At 42.7% G+C, this 17009-nt stretch overlaps 2 protein-coding genes across 2 annotated transcripts in view; both read right to left on the reverse strand.

The window, feature by feature from the left end:
• Positions 1 to 4229: 4229 nt before the first annotated feature.
• Positions 4230 to 5923, reverse strand: LOC311067846 (glypican-6-like; the record flags this gene model as incomplete). Its single annotated transcript, XM_084089993.1, has 4 exons — positions 4230 to 4402; positions 4487 to 4623; positions 4704 to 4853; positions 5801 to 5923. Coding segments are annotated over 4 exons (583 nt in total), but the record flags the coding sequence as incomplete, so codon positions are not given.
• A 10532-nt stretch (positions 5924 to 16455) lies between these two features.
• spag1b (sperm associated antigen 1b) overlaps positions 16456 to 17009 on the reverse strand; it is a 34448-nt gene continuing 33894 nt past the window's right edge. The window contains exon 18 of the mRNA XM_084089994.1: positions 16456 to 16921. Within this exon, the coding sequence (XP_083946120.1) occupies positions 16901 to 16921 (21 nt within the window). The 3' untranslated portion in view covers positions 16456 to 16900. The remainder of the gene's footprint in view (positions 16922 to 17009) is intronic.

Genomic DNA, 17009 nt, shown 5'->3' on the forward strand with positions numbered 1-17009 from the left:
CCAAGGTAAACATTTCTAGTAATAGTGCAGTTAATTGTTCTCATACTGTATTCTCAGAAAGTTTTGGAATATATTCTCTACCCAAATGTGTCACTAATAAAACACAATAAAAATAATTTAAAGAGAAGGCTTATATTGACCTTTTAAGATTTTGTTTACATCTATCCTTGTATATATATATATATATATATTTGATGTGGCAGTATTTTACAGTAAAAACTTTATAATCTATCCGATTTTTGTAGTCGATTTTTACTCATCTCAGTATAGCAATAGAGTTTGGTAAAAGCTGTTCATTCATTCACACACAGAAACGCGATTCATTTTGAAACAGTCTTTTTGCCAGCTGTAGTAGCTACACAACAGCGCGCATCTGTGCATTCATTCATTCACACACAGAAACGCAATTCATATTTAAACAGTCTTTTTGCGTTTACAACTTGCGATTAGAACAAAGCAAATATAGAACTGACCTATTTCTCAGCCGGATCCGTTGCTCCTCGAAATGAAACTTCCAGCACTTCTGAGGTAAATTTTCCAGGATTATTATTAAGATAGTATTATTCCTCACAGCGTCGTAAAGTACATGAGTCTGAAAGTGAACTCGCGGTGTGTGTTATCCAGCTTGTGGGCGTTCACAGGTTTGCATGGATTGCCTCAGATCATTTGCACTTGAATAGCGCGCTCTCCATAGGTGGGGTCACATTAAAACTTAATGAGATGAGAACGACTGGCATCTCTCTCTTTTTATACATATTACATAAACTGAGAATATTTGTTTTTTATAAAAATGACTTCATTTAAAAGAAGAGAATTCAAGCTTCATGCCTGTGTGTCTGTATGCCTGTTTGACTGAGTATTCGCTGAGTTATAGTTCATTTTCGGACGCGTTTCAGAATTGACTTCACTGACAGAGAGAAGGCAGAACTCGCATCATGTTTATTTTGCTTTATTTGGCAAAAAGCACAACACTTTGTTTTTATTGTGAGTATACACAAAAATAATACACACTTAACAGGATCGAATGATGTATGAAACTTGTTTGTAAGATCAAAGTCAACAAGAGTATTTTGAGTCTCTTTTGAACTGATAAGAAAAAAAGCGAGCCTATCGCACCGGCGTGATTGTCGACCCCAGGGGGTTAAAACATCAGAGATCAAATTACACATCCAAGATGATATCATAGTGCTAATCATGATCTGGCTAATTAGGTTCTTCGAACACACTTGCCGGATATGATTAGTATAGCTGGATTGAGTTATCTGAGATAATTGTGCGTTCATGCGCTGGTTTAAAAGGGGACATGTATCGATAGTAGAAACATTGATCAGTAACGCTGCTATTGGCTGCTCAGCGTGGCCAAAGTGCGGGCTCAGTTTTTCTCCTCAGCAGAGCAAGAACTAATAGTCGAAATTTATTCAGAATTTTAATGTTTAATCAAAACGCCAGGGAACACCTCAAAGTCTGCAAAAGCCAGGAGAGAGGGCTGGCAAAAAGTAGCAGACAATTTAAATCCATTAAGAAGTGGCCATGTTAGATGTTTTTATCACTTATTAGCCTATATTTTTGTATTTTAATAATTGCATAATTACTTTGCTCATTGTAATGTCAGTCACCACAATAGAACATGGGAACAAATAAAATTGAAGTACAAAAATATTCTACATAATGGTAATTTTAAGTTATATTATAGTCTCTTTTATAAAAGGCACTGTTAAATAAATGGTTGTCTGTTTATAAAAGCAACCAAGAAAAAGGCTGAGAAAAAAAATAGAAAAGATTTTAGTAGCCTACACTGTAAACTAATTTTTGCTGCATTAAATTAAGGCCGTATAGTCATTTCAACAGACGGCGCTCTCACACACACTCCGCCTGAACACCAGAGGGCACTCACACACGCACTCCATCTGAACAACAGAGGGCACTCACACACACACTCCATCTGAACACCAGAGGGCACTCACACACACACTCCATCTGAACACCAGAGGGCACTCACACACACACTCCATCTGAACACCAGAGGGCACTCACACACACACTCCATCTGAACACCAGACGGCGCTCTCACACACACTCCATCTAAACACCAGACGGCGCTCACACACACACTCCGCCTGAACACCAGACGGCGCTCTCACACACACTCCGCCTGAACACCAGAGGGCACTCACACACACACTCCGCCTGAACACCAGACGGCGCTCTCACACACACTCCGCCTGAACACCAGAGGGCACTCACACACACACTCCATCTGAACACCAGAGGGCACTCACACACACATTCCATCTGAACACCAGACGTCCGTCACACACACACACTCCAGCTGAACACCAGACGGCGCACTCACACACACTCCATCTGAACACCAGACGGCGCTCACACACACACTCCATCTGAACACCAGACGTCACTCACACACACACTCCATCTCTACACAAGACGGCGCTCACACACACACTCCATCTGAACACCAGACGGCGCTCACACACACACTCCATCTGAACACCAGACGTCACTCACACACACACTCCATCTCTACACAAGACGGCGCTCACACACACACTCCATCTGAACACCAGACGGCACCCTCACACACACTCCATCTGAACACCAGATGGCGCTCTCACACACACTCCATCTGAACACCAGACGGCGCTCTCACACACACTCCATCTGAACACCAGAGGGCACTCACACACACACTCTGCCTGAACACCAGAGGGCACTCACACACACACATTTATCTGAACACCAGACGGCGCTCACACACACATTCCATCTGAACACCAGATGGCGCTCACACACACACTCCATCTGAACACCAGACGGTGCTCACACACACACTCCGCCTGAACACCAGAGGGCACTCACACACACACTCCATCTGAACACCAGACGGCGCCCTCACACACACTCCGCCTGAACACCAGACGGCGCTCTCACACACACTCCGCCTGATCACCAGAGGGCACTCACACACACACTCCATCTGAACACCAGACGGCGCTCTCACACACACTCCATCTGAACACAAGACGGCGCTCACACACACACTCCACCTGAACACCAGACGGCGCTCACACACACACTCCGTCTGAACACCAGACGTCACTCACACACACACTCCATCTGAACACCAGACGGCGCCCTCACACACTCTCCATCTGAACACCAGACGGCGCTCTCACACACACTCCATCTGAACACCAGACGGCGCCCTCACACACGCCAAATGTGAGCCACTGGAGAAGTAGATAACGCCCCCATTCCAGGAAATCCCCATCGCTGTTGCTGAATAAGCAGGAGATTGAAATGCTTTGATTGATTAAACATGACCAATAAACACACGACTGCCTTAGGCCCCGATCACACCTGACGCGTTTTTTGAAGTGAGAGGCGCCTTTTTTCAATTGGTTTCCTATGGCAGTGAGCGTCCTGCTCAGTGTTTATGCGCCCCAGGCACTCGCGTTTTTGCAGTTGAAAAAAAAGCAACTCAGAGCGGAAAAAGCGCCTGACGTCATCGCGTTTTTTTCCACTGTCCAATCGAATGAATGGAGAGGCAGGTCTTCCGTTGTAGTGATGAAAGCCAAAGTTGCTTGAATGTCCGGAGAGTGCAGTGATGGAGGATAAACTTGTGATGCTCTCGCGGGTTACCAGGAGCTTAACGACTTCACGAACCGTAACTACCACAATGTTAAAAGAAAGTAAATAAAGTTAATAAAAGGCTGATTTGACGTTTACTTGACTGACAGGACAGCTGTTTCGGTGGTTGCCTAGCAACATAAAAAACACCTTTCTGCACAGGTGTGATCGGGGCCTTATTCTGTTTAAGAAGCACATCATCTCACAGAAGGAGGAGCTCAACTGTTCTTATGAAGTGAGTTTGGAGTAAAAGCATGTTATTAAATGTTGTCTTTTGTTGGACAAGAGGTTAAAAAATCCTTCTCATGTTTGGAAAGATGTTTGAATCATGTTGCTTTTTCAAATGCACGTTATAAGCGACTCAAACTCAGTGCTTTCAGAGTGAGCAGCGTTTACAGAGCCAATCATCAATGACAAGCTGCGCATACAAAATAATCACAGACTTTGCTTTGCGATTTCAAAATCACGATAAGCCGAGATGATTTAAGTGCGATTACATGGAAATTGTGATTAATCATGCAGCCCTAGTTGTCAGTCGTGTTGTGTGTGTTACGACATAATAAAAGCACAGAGACACTCACTGTCGATGAACTCTGTGTCTCGTCCGGCTTGAGCGAGTCTCAGTCTGTTCACAGCCACTCGCAACTCCATGATCAACCGCCGCGTTTTGACGTCTGGCCGAGCAACATCCACCTCCAACTCTGGGTTATTAATCTGATTCACCAGACCGTCAGCGGTAACAGGCGGCAGGTATCTGCAGAACACACACACACACACACGTGTGTAAACGTTACTCATCACACACTCTTCAGCTGAGGTTCAGGATTCGCTCTCTCACCGGCCGCGCGTCTGTCCGTTCCAGCAGCGATCCTCATTGGTGACGTCTGCAGACATGTGTTCATCATTACAGATGGTGTGAGGCAGCGTTACCCAGAATCCCCTCATGGGCCGCAGATGCTCCTGCAGCTCCTCCACCTGCACACACACGATCAGGGATCAGGTCTAACACACAGTTCAGTGGCTCTGGTTCTGGAGATGTTCTCTCAGCGCCTCACCAGCCGGTCCAGGTTGGTTCCCGATGCGGTGGTGGGTTTCTCCTGAGAGCTGTAGCTTCTGAAGGCCGGCTTGCCATTGTCTCTCACTCTCGATGAGCGTTTGACTCTCCTGGCAGGAGTCGGCCGAGGAATCCCACAGCCCTGAAAGACCTGAAACAAACACAATCACATTAGATGAGCTCAATGCATTCATGTAACACACACAATCCAGCTGAAATAACCATTATTTCATTGGTCAATTATCTCTAGAATTAATCAGATAAAAAGCCGGATTTCTTTTGTCATCATCATCCCAATAAAATGTAATCTGAAGGTTATGAAAACAAACAGTCAATGTATCCGTCACATGTGTCAAGGTTTGACTCAGCATGGGTTCGAAGCGTGTTCCGCTGTGTGTTCGCTCTGCTCTCCACTATGTGTTCGCAGCGCGTTCTTCTCAATGTTCCGCTGCAACCTGTGTGTGTGTGTGTGTTGCGCGCTTTGCTCAGTCGACCCTTCCCAGCATATTAAAAGTAGCGGCTAATGCACAATAAATACAACATAACATCACAAACAAATGTCACAACCTATTAAACATTTCTGTCATATTATTATAGACATAGTTTTCATATAATGTTATATATTTTTATTTTACTGTGTGTATTTATGAAAATGAGTAGCCTGTGTGTTACCAATGCTTTGTCAATGTTAAGATTGTTTTTATTATGTCAATAAAAATACTGCAGGCTTTCTTCAGGATATATCACTTTAATAAAATTAAGCAAAACAAATGTACTTTCATGAGCCGTCACGTATTTGCGAGCTTGCAACGGAAATCTCTTAAGTGAGAACGAGTTTAAAGCATACGATGTACGTAAGTACATCGTCCACCCGCAGCGTCTCCACGGAAACAGCCGATTACCCACGTGGGTTTAATGATCACTACGTCAGAATTTATTTAGCAATTTATTCCATATTTATTTATTTCTGATGCGATACTTCAAAATAAAAACAGGGTGATAGAAACATACTACTTACAGTGTTTTTCATATTTAATACTGCTGCTGACAGGACAAGGGTGTGGTGTGTGTGTGACTGCTGGTTTCTGCATGTTGTACCTTTGCAGAGATGCTGAAGCTGTTCTCCTGCATGAACATGATGCCTTCAGAAACCGTCACTGCGATGGAGTCCGTGGCCAGCTCGAAGTGAAACGGCCCGCCAAGCTTCTGCACTAGCAGCATCAGAGCGTCTGCAGGTTAGCATACACACACACATCAGCGTTATCCTGACACACACACACACACACATAGACTTTAGACTTTATTGTCATTCTCACAACACGGATGAGGGGAACGAAATAAGAACTCAGGTCTCGGTGTTGACCAGTACTTCAGTGATTAATAAATACTTAAAAAAAAAAAAAAACATGAAAAAAAAAGAACATTTCCTTCATAAACCCTGTCATACTTAAGACATTTCCAATTAAAATAAAATAATTTACAAAGACAGTATCAAAATAACAGCAAGTTAATAAATAAATAAAGTGCAGTGCTAATTCTTGAGAAGACAAAGGCATGGCAGTGTGGAGGAGTTCATTAGTCTGACCGCATCCGGGTAGAAGCTGTTCTTCAGCCTGGTGGTCTTTGCCTGGATGCTACGCAGCCTTCTGCCTGAGGGGAGGTGGGAAAACAGTCCGTGTGCAGGGTGGGTAGAGTCCCTCATGATGCAGGTTGCTCTGTCCCTGCATCAGCTTGTGTAAATGTCTGAGAGACCTGGTAGGTTGCATCCGATGGTCCATTGTCCAGACCTTACCACCCTTTAGTTTACAGCATCTCTTTTTCTGCCACTGTGCAGCTGCCATACCACACAGTGATGCAGGAGGACAGGGTACTCTCCACCACGCACCTGTAGAAGGAGCTGAGGATGTTAGTGTCCAGCTTTGCCTTCTTCAGCTTCCTCAGGAAATATAGGTGTTGATGGGCTTTTTTTAGGGTGGTCAAGGTGTTTTGGCGCCAGGTGAGGGTGTTGGAGATGTGTACTCCAAGGTATCTGATGCTGGACACCCTCTCCACAGCTGCACCATCGATGCGGAGAGGAGAGGGGGCAGTGCCCTTCTTGCGAAAATCCACAATCATCTCCTTGGTCTCGTTCGTGTTCAGGATGAGGTTGTTCTCCTTGCACCACAGCTCTAGTCCATCCACCTCCTGCCTGTATGCTAACTCGTTCCCTTTAGTGATGAGCCCAACCACTGCAGTGTCGTCTGCGAACTTCACTATGAGGTTGCTACCGTAGTGAGCTCTGCAGTCATGTGTGAGCAGTGTGTAGAGCAACGGGCTGAGGACGCAGCCCTGGGGGGGAGCCAGTGTTGAGGATGATGTATGATGATGTAATGTTATTAACTCTTACAGACTGGGGTCTGTTGGTCAAGAAGTCCAAAATCCAGTTTCAGAGTGATGGAGCTAGACCTAGTGCTGCCAGTTTATTCACCAGTGTCTGTGGGATGATTGTGTTAAATGCAGAACTAAAGTCCAAGAAGGGCAGCCTCACATAGGAATCCTTGTTCTCCATGTGTGTGAGGGACTTGTGGACCACAGCAGCGATGGCGTCAGCCGTCGAGCGGTCCCCCCTGTAGGCATACTGGTGATGGTCAGCTGTTATGTCGATGGACTTTTTTATGTGTGACATAACCAGCCTCTCAAAGCACTTCATTGCTATTGGTGTGAGAGCAATCGGGTGGTAGTCATTTAGACAGGACACTGTGGCGGCCTTTGGCACTGGGACGATGGTAGATGTCTTAAAGCACGTTGGTACTGTGGCCTGGGAGAGTGAGATGTTGAAAATATCCATCATGACATCTGATAGCTAGTACGCGCAGTCCTTCAGGACCCGACCCGGGACCCCATCAGGGCCTGCAGCTTTGCGGGTGTTTATTTTCTGCAGTGTCATCCTCACCTCAGCTGCTGTCAGACTGAGAGGGGGGTCCTCCGGTGGAGGTGTGACCCTGGACGTGGTGGTGTTGTTTAATGCCTCAAACCAGGCATAAAAGGAGTTGAGGGCGTCAGGTAGTCGAGGGTCTCGGGAAGGGTTTGAATTTTTCTTGCTGTAGTCCGTAAAGCATTTAATGACCCTCGGTAGTGACAAAAAGAAGATTAACAAAGGCTTTAAAAAAAAAGAACATGGAAACATGGACTATAACCCAAGTACAAAAAGGCTTTAAAATGAAAGCATAAACAAAACAAAGTGTAACAAAACACAAGACAAGTAAGTTTACAACTGCCATACAAAGCTTTGAAATAAAAGAAGTGGCAAACAATGGCAGAAAAAGCATACAGACAATGCAAGAAACAAGTGAAAGGTAGATTTAAAAAAAAAAAATTAAACGCGTAAATAAAATAAAGACCTAAATATAGCATAAATGCAAAGACAGACAAAAAGGGTAATAAAATAGATATACAAAAGGAGAAATAAAAAAACAGGACAAAGACAAACTTGATCTTTAATGGAACAAGAGGTGAAGCCATAAATACAAAAAGCTAATTAATAGAATATACATAAATAAAAACACTTAAAGGGACATTGTGTAGGAATTTCTCCCATCTAGCGGTGAAATAGTATTTTGCATTCAAACAAATAGTGCTCTCCAGCGCCTCGCATTTTCAAATGCGTGTTGCATCTACGGTAGCCGTTATGTACCAAAAAGCTATGACAGGATGTCTTATAATAGCACTTCATCGAGTTTTCCTTCGGGTGAACTGGTTTGTTATTTCAAACAAACTGCAACTTGACACATGAACAAACGAATGTTACAGTTTTGAACAAACAAAACTTACAACCTTGTTTTTAGGGCCTTCTCTACTTTACTCAATAGCTGCTATTCATCAAAGAGCCTGTTTAACTTTTAACTATAAATGTTCTAATGTCTATATAATAAAGTTCACAACCAAGCAAAGAAAAAAAGCTTGTAATTAACACTAGAAGTGCCATGGCGGTCATTTTGACCGTTTTGAATTTTATATCTGCAATAACTTTGTTGAAAAAATAAATAAAATCCAGCCGGTACCTGACTTTTCCTAAAAGTGTCTGTATTTTCATTTAAAATGTTTTTCATATAAATTACACATAAGGCAAAAAAACAAATGAACATTTACCTATATTTCGGCCATAGACGGTCAGATTGACCGCAATGAATTCCGGTATTATTATAGGCTATACATATCATATTTATCAGAGGGGCAACAAACATGAATGTTAAAATCACCACAGATTAAAATATTGTCAAACTTTGCCAAAAAGTCTGACAAAAAGTCTGAGAAATCATTAAAAAAATTCCCATTTAGTTTTGGGGGCCGGTAGATTACTGCACAAAAGATTGGATTAGGTAGAGTGAGTACAAACGTCTGCAACTCAAAACTGGAGTACCCTCTAGTGGACAGCTGACGGCACTTCAGGGACTGTCTGTATATACTGGCTATCCCCCCGCCCCTACCCGTTTGCCATGGAGTGTTCAGAAACAAATAGCCAGAGGGAGGTTTAGGTCGGGAAGTTCGGTCTGGACTCGATCCGTTGAGGAGCTATTATGCCCGAACAAAAATTGTTCGGACCAATCAAATTGTCAGGGCGGGCTTTATACGATGATGGACAGATGAGCAATGGTAACGTAATCATCCACGTCATCAACGAGCACTTGGGTTGAATTCGTTTACAACATAGACAGTATACAAAAAAGATGACTGCTGCTGGAGAATTGAGATTTCACGAGTACACACTTACAAATAAGTCAGATAGAATAAATGCATATTTGGCGTGCTGTCCGAGGAAAGGCTCCAGGATCGGTATTCGACCCGAACCCAAAGTAACGTTACTAGCCTACCCCCGTATTCCAGGCTGTGGAAGAACAGGCTGAGAGTGAGTGGAGGGATTCTGAAAACTGTCAAGGAATGTTAGGTGAGTTGACAGAGTGAATAAATATATGCTTCCTCTCATGCTGATAGGGTAGACGGTTATTGTTTGATGACAAGCTGATTGGATTGATTATTTGAATGTGCTCCTCCTGAACTTTGTTAATGAAACATCATGTGTAGATTCCGCCATCGCGTCTGTTATAGAAGATATCGACAGCACATTAATTTTAAAAGAGGAACAGAGAACCGCGATCAAGGCATTTGTCGATCGGAAAGATGAATGAAGAACATACATCACTTACTCCGTTGCTCTGATTGGTTGTAGGTCTATCCAATTGAGTGCAGAGGCATTTTCCTTCCTGGTTCGGTTGAAACACGCCCCATAATCACAGCTCAATGGAGCAGTATCAGACTCACATTCTGACTAGAATCTGAGTATGACGACGTCAGGCTACAATGTTTGAGGCATATTTATTTTTTCATGCTTTAATGTTGGCCTAATTTCAGTTACATTTACATTTTAGGGTATGTAGTTTGAAATTTTATTTATTTTTTAGATTTTTATTGTAGTAACCACTCAGCTGTATGTGGAAATGCATATTTAAAAAAATGTTGCAAATAAAACCATAGTCCACAACTTCTGTAGTTTTAACTTATTTTAATATATAAATTCAGTGAAATCATCAAACGTTTGTATGACTTGCCAATGACTTGTGACCCAAGCTACGACTTGACTTGAAAAATGATAATGAAAAATGGTTTGAAGTAAATAAACTTTCCATAAATCTGCATAAAACTAAATATATTGTATTTGGAAACAAGGTAGTAAACAAACTATGTCGACTCAAAATTGGGGAGGTAGAAATTGAAAGGGTGTATGTAATAAAGTTTTTGGGAATCAATATTGATGATAAGTTAAATTGGAAAGCGCATATAAATATACTAAAGACTAAAATTTCAAAACTTATTGCTATACTGTGTAAAATAAAAACCTCTGTGAATCAAAACGCATTATATATACTGTACAATTCCCTCATCCTTCCATACCTTAGCTATTGTGTGGAAATATGGGGGAATACCTATAAAACTAATATACAACCCATTTTCTTATTGCAGAAGAAAGCAATTAGAGTGATTAGCTATGCAGAATACCTTGCTCCAACAAATCCACTTTTTATTAGATTAAATATATTAAAATTTCATGATCTTGTTGATGTTTACACAGTAGTTGTGATGTACAAGGCTCACAATTTCATGCTTCCTCACTGTTTACAAGAGATGTTTCAAACCAGAGAATCTAGATACAGCCTCAGAGGAACTGATCTGTTACAAAAACCCATGGAAAAGAGTAATATTAAGAGGAGGTGTTTATCAGTTAAAGGAGTTGATCGATGGAACGGTCTTCTTATTCAACTTAAGGGCTCTAAAACTGTTAATGTATTTAAAAAAATGTATAAGTTAAACATTATGGAAAAGTATAGAACACTTGAATGAAGAACATTAGAAAAGTAGTTGAAAGAGAATGCATAATATAATTTTGATTGTTGAAGTTTAAGTTCTGTGCTTACATGTTACCATCGTTGGTATAAGAGAAATTGTATAATTGTGTCATCTTTGGACATAGTGTCTCAGTTGTAAAAGGGGTTAGGCAAAATAAGTCTTGACTTCAGCCTAAACCCCTTCGGTCAGGTATAATTTAGCATTTAAATTCCTAATGTACACATTTTGTATTTATCTTTCTAATGTACACATTTTTTTTTTTTTTTTTTCTTTGTTTTTTTTTAATTTTATTTGTATTATGTACAGGATCTTTGAATTACATGTGACCTAAGATTTAAATGTTCATAATGACCGAAGAAATAAACTACTACTACTACTACTACTACATAAAGCAGTGACTTGACTTGACTTGACTTGCTTTTATAAAAAATTGACTTGGACTTGCTTGAGACTCGAAGGTTAAGACTTGAGACTTGCTTGTGACTTGCACATGTGTGACTTACTCCCACCTCTGAGTAGGCCCCTTCTGTCTTGAAAGACAATGGCTGCGCCTTCTTTATCTTTTTCAGTCAATTTAGTTGTTGGCAACATCTGGAGTGGCTCAGTAGTCCTATCCGTACATGGCAGTCTCTGCCGCAATTTAGGCAGATAAAGCTGGATGGCGGGTTGGAGTCATGGCTTGGTTTCCTCTCCTTCCTGCGACTTCTTTTGTCCTTCAACTGCTGGAGTCTCTTCACTTCTGGACTTCACTTTCCTTTGGATTCCATCACTTACTGTGGTTCTCCATGCGCTGCGTCCTGTAGCTAGTTCACCATATAGTATATCCTTGGGAATACGGCCGTCCTTCATACGGCGCACATTGACCTATCCATCTGAGCCAACGTTGAGTTAGCAAAATGTGCATGCTGTGGGAATTTGTCTGGTCCAGGACAGATGTGTTGGTGATCTTGTCTTCCCAGGTTATACCAAGGATTCGACGCAGGCAGCGGAGATAGAAACTTTCCAAGCGGTTTTCCTGTCATCATCCAGGTTTCGCTGCTATACAGCAAGGTGTTGAGAACGCATGCTTGGTATACTCTGAGTTTGGTATTCAATGAGATGTTGTTGTTGTCCCACACTTTCATGCTGAGTTTGGACAATATTGCAGCAGCTTTTGCAATACGTGTGTTTATTTCTTTGTCAAGCGACAGGTGACTGGTGATGGTGGAGCCCAGATACTTGAAGTGGTCAGTGTTTTCTAGCACCTCGTCGTCAATGCTGATTGATGGTGATGAAGGGACATTTTGGCTCATGACATTGGTCTTTTTAATGCTGATCGTGAGCCTGAACTCTTTGCAGGCATGGGAAAACTGACTGAGCAGCTGCTGTAGTTCTTCTTCAGTGTGCGCCACCAGGGCTGCATCGTCTGCAAACAGCATCTCTCTAATGAGTACTGAGCGGACTTTAGTCTTGGCTTTCAGGCGGGTCAGATTGAACAACCTTCCATCACTCCTGGTGTGTAGATGAACACCTTCTGTGGAGTGTCTAAAGGCAAATGTTAGCAGCATGGAGAAGAAGATGCCAAACAAGGTTGGGGCAAGGACACATCCTTGTTTGACGCCGCTCTTGATTTCAAAGGGTTTAGAAGTTTCGCCATCACAGCTTACTATCCCCTTCATGTCATCATGAACAGATGCTATGATGTTGAGCAACTGTGGGGGGCAACCAATCTTCTGCATCAGCTGGAGCTTCCTGCTCACTAGGTCAAACGCCTTAGTGAGGTCGATGAAGGCGATGAAGAGTGGCATCTGCTCTTCTCTACATTCTTCTTGAAGCTGACGCACAGAGAATATCACGTCCACTGTACCTCTTTTAGCCCTGAATCCGCATTGTGACTCTGGATAGATGCGGTCAGCAAGGACTTGCAGTCGTTTTAAGATCACTCTAGCAAACACCTTGCCCACTACGCTCAACAGTGAGATGCCCCGGTAGTTGTTGCAGTCTCTGCGGTCGCCCTTGTTCTTATAGAGTGTAATGATCTTAACATTTCGCATGTCATGAGGCACCATCCCTTCTCTCCAGCAGAGGCACAAGAGATCATGTAGTGGTTCCAGCAAAGCTGGTTTACCACACTTGATGATTTCCGGTGGTATGCCGTCCTCACCTGGTGCCTTGCCACTGACTAATTCGTTGATGGCTTTGCTGAGATCTTCCAAAGTTGGCTCAGTGTCCAGGTCATCCAGCACTGGCAGGTTTTCAAAGCTGTCGAGGGCTTCTTGGGTAACGATGTTTTCTTTGGAAAAGAGTTCCAGGTAGTGCTCAGCCCAATGACATATTTGCTTGTCCCTGTCAGTGATGACATCTCCTGTTTTGGACTTCAGGGGCACAGTTTTCCTTGTTGGTATGCCTGTTGCCTGCTTGATCCCCTCATACATTTTCCTAATGTTGCCAGTGTCTGAGGCTTCCTGGATGTTGTCTGAGAGTTGGAGCCAGTAATCGTTGAGCAGTTCTCAGTGCTTGCATATTTTGCTGGCTGGGGTTTCGCTTGTAGTTGATCAGTACATCTCGTTTGGCTTCAATGACTGGTTCCAATTCCATAATGTTGGCCTCAAACCAGTCCGTGCTCTTGTGTTCTTTCTGTCCATATGTCAAGAGTGCAGAGTCAAAGATGGTATTCCTGAGGAAATTCCATTGATCTTCTGCATTCAGCTCTTCTCTTTTGGCCAGAGTCTCTTCAAGTCGCTTGATGAACTCCTGGAGCCAGTTGCACCAACAGGGCTTTACTAAGCCTGGTCCTAACTGCTAAGTAGGTCTTAGTTAAGACCAGTCTTTAGAGTTGACCTAACGTCTGTTGCACCAACCAAACTTAAGCCTAGGCTTAACTACGCCTGGTCTTAGCGTTGCGCGTTCATGTGTTGTTGACCAGCAGCGCGCGTTGCTAGGTTACGCTGTAAACTATCTTCCGCTGTTTGGTTAACTTGTAACATTAGCCGTATCAATGGAGGAGCAAAGAAAAAGAAAAGGAAATTTCACAGACATTGAAATACGAAAGTTAATAGAGCAGTACAGTCAGCACAGACACACACTGACTGCCAAGCAATCAAATACAATAACAAACAAGAAAAAACAAACAACATGGAGACAGATAACAGAGGCGATTAACGATGCATCCGCATCTCTCCATGAAGACAATGAAACCTAGAAAAAAAGTCAATGATTACTGTAAAACCTAAATGTGTCACTTTTCTACTATTAATAAATGAGCAAAACTTGGCCACTAAATATGTAATATTCAACTTTTTTTTATTTATTTTTTGACGATCGCCATATTCGTAGTGAACGCGCCTATACAGAGAAATGCACATGGATTACATAATCAGAGAGCCTATGTTTTTTCGTTTTGAATTATTTCGTTTAAAGACATTTCAAGCTTTGTGTATTTGATGTATTTCTCATGTCTGTGTGAGGCATACACTGAGTTTCGTTAACTTATAGGATGAGACGCGCTCCCGTTAACGTGCAGTGCAAGTGACCGCGCGGGCGCCTCCATGATTGTCTGCTATATACTTCTTATTTATTAAATAGGCTACAGGCAATTGTATGCTGAAAAATTGATTAAAATTAATATACAATTTATCCAAAACGAAATTCACTTTAAAGAAAGGCTTTCTACAAAACAAAATCATGTCTGACCCGCTCCATGTCTCTCGATATAGGCTATTGATATATCTTATTCGTGCTGTTCACTTTTCATAATCAACATAGATAAAAAAAATAACATTATAATATTTTAACAAATATGGCAACTGCTAGCCCACCCTAGCTCTGCCCATGTATATAGTTTTCAGTGATCTAGTGACCGCACTACATCAGCACCATGGATAGGGATACAGAGTCAGACACTGTGGAAAGGATTTTACCTGCGCTTGAGGACTCCGATGCACCGCTCAACGAGTGACCTAGTGGTGGTGTGGATGGTGTTATACCGTCGTTCTTGCTCAGTCCTCGGAGCAATTATAGGCGTCATCAGCCAGTGTTTTAGTGGGTATCCACTGTCGCCGAGAAGAAGCCCGTTTACTCGTCCAGCCTCGAAATCCTGGTATAACGCACTCTCCCGGAGGATGCGTGCATCATGGGTAGATCCAGGCCATCTTGCCACCAAATTAAAGATCTTATAATTGGCGTCACAAGCAATCTGCACATTTATTGAATGGTATCCCTTGCGGTTGACATACAGATACTCATGCTCAGATGGTGCCTGGATCCGGACGTGAGTCCCATCGATGCAGCCCACAATACCAGGAATGCCAGAGGCCCGGCGGAATCGGCGTTTCATCACCGCAGACTCGGCCTCAGTGGGGAGGTGAGCAGATCGCGGAAGGCGACGGCTCAGTGCCAGTGACACTCTGCGGATGGCCCGACATGCGGTGGATTTGTGGACATTAATCATATCTCCAACAGTGTTTTGAAACGCACCATTTGCATAAAAACGTAGCGTTATTAATAGCTGTAATGCTGGTGTCAATGCTGCGTTGTGGTCCGATACATACTGTAAGTCGGGTGACAGCTCTTCAACAAGTTCATATATATCCCTCCGACAGAATCGAAACCTCTCTATCAGCTCCTCATCATTGTAAAGGTCCAATGGATTGCTTCTGTCCCGAATAACTCTCTCCCGTCTAAAAGCCCGCTCATTGTAAAGTCTGTGTATAAGGCGCGCCATGTCTTTACTACTGTATTTACTTATGTGGTTACGAAGTGGTTACTATAGAAACATTATCTATCGGATAACGGCTATTAACGCTATTATATGCCTAGATTTTGCATTTACGCCTGCTACTGACTAGGCGTAAGATTTACGCCCGGTCTTAGCGAGAAGAGGACTTAAGCCTGGACGGTGCAACGGTCGTAACTTTTAGGTTGGACTTAGAATGCTGAGTTAAGACCTACTTACCTTAAGACCAGGCGTACGCCCTGTTGGTGCAACTGGCCCCTGGTTTTTGTCAGCGTAGGCAGTTTTGCAGGTATCGATCTTTGGTTGACCTTTCTGTTTCTTGTGGTGAAGTTTCTTGGGCTTCAGTTTGACCTTGGAGGCTACCAGAGCGTGGTCAGTATCGCAGTCGGCACTGTGGTATGCTCTGGTGTTGCAGACACTGTTCAGGGTGATAATCCTAGTGATAATCCTTCCTAGTGATAATCAGGTCTAGCTGATGCCAGTGTTTTGACCTGGGATGTCTCCAAGATGTTTTGTGACACTCCTTGTTCTGGAAAAAGGTGTTAGTCACGGAGGTTGTGATAGTAGCAGAGTTCTAAAAGTCTCTGACCATTTTCGTTCATGTTTCCTATGCCTTGAGAACATGCCTGACACATGAAGTTACACACGGAAACATGAAGACATCAGAAAGATTCATTTATTCAGATTCAACTATTTACACTGAAAAATTCAGTATTCAGCAGAAATAGAACATTTTACAATAATAAATCATCAAATTAATCTCACAAGAACCAGAATATGTTCATTTACTGCTCAATGTTCAGTTTATGCTGAAGTTATGAAAATACATGTAATAAATGTCTTTACAGCTTTAAAAAAACAACACACTAAAACTGAGTAACTGAAAAACTGTGTATATCTTCTTCACTGTCAAAATTACACACATGACGTAGTGAAGTGTTCATCACCAATAAACTGCAGGACTAAAGCTGGTGAAAGTGTGTGTGTGTGTGTTTGTGTGACGGTCAGATGGTGTTGAGCCGAGTCTGACTCTTGATGCTGGTGTCCATCTTCAGCACTTCTCTGACGGCCATCAGTGGAGGACGGCAGAGAAAACTCCATCTTCAGTGCCCGATACTTCCCTTCTGTAGAGACACACACACACAATAATAAAATAATTAGACGGTCAGGGTTACATTCTAGCAGGCAGCTCAATCTGACAAAAGCTGTTAG

The sequence above is a fragment of the Abramis brama genome, assembly GCF_963993115.1.
Source record: "Abramis brama genome assembly, chromosome: 17".
Taxonomy (NCBI): Eukaryota; Metazoa; Chordata; class Actinopteri; order Cypriniformes; family Leuciscidae; genus Abramis; species Abramis brama.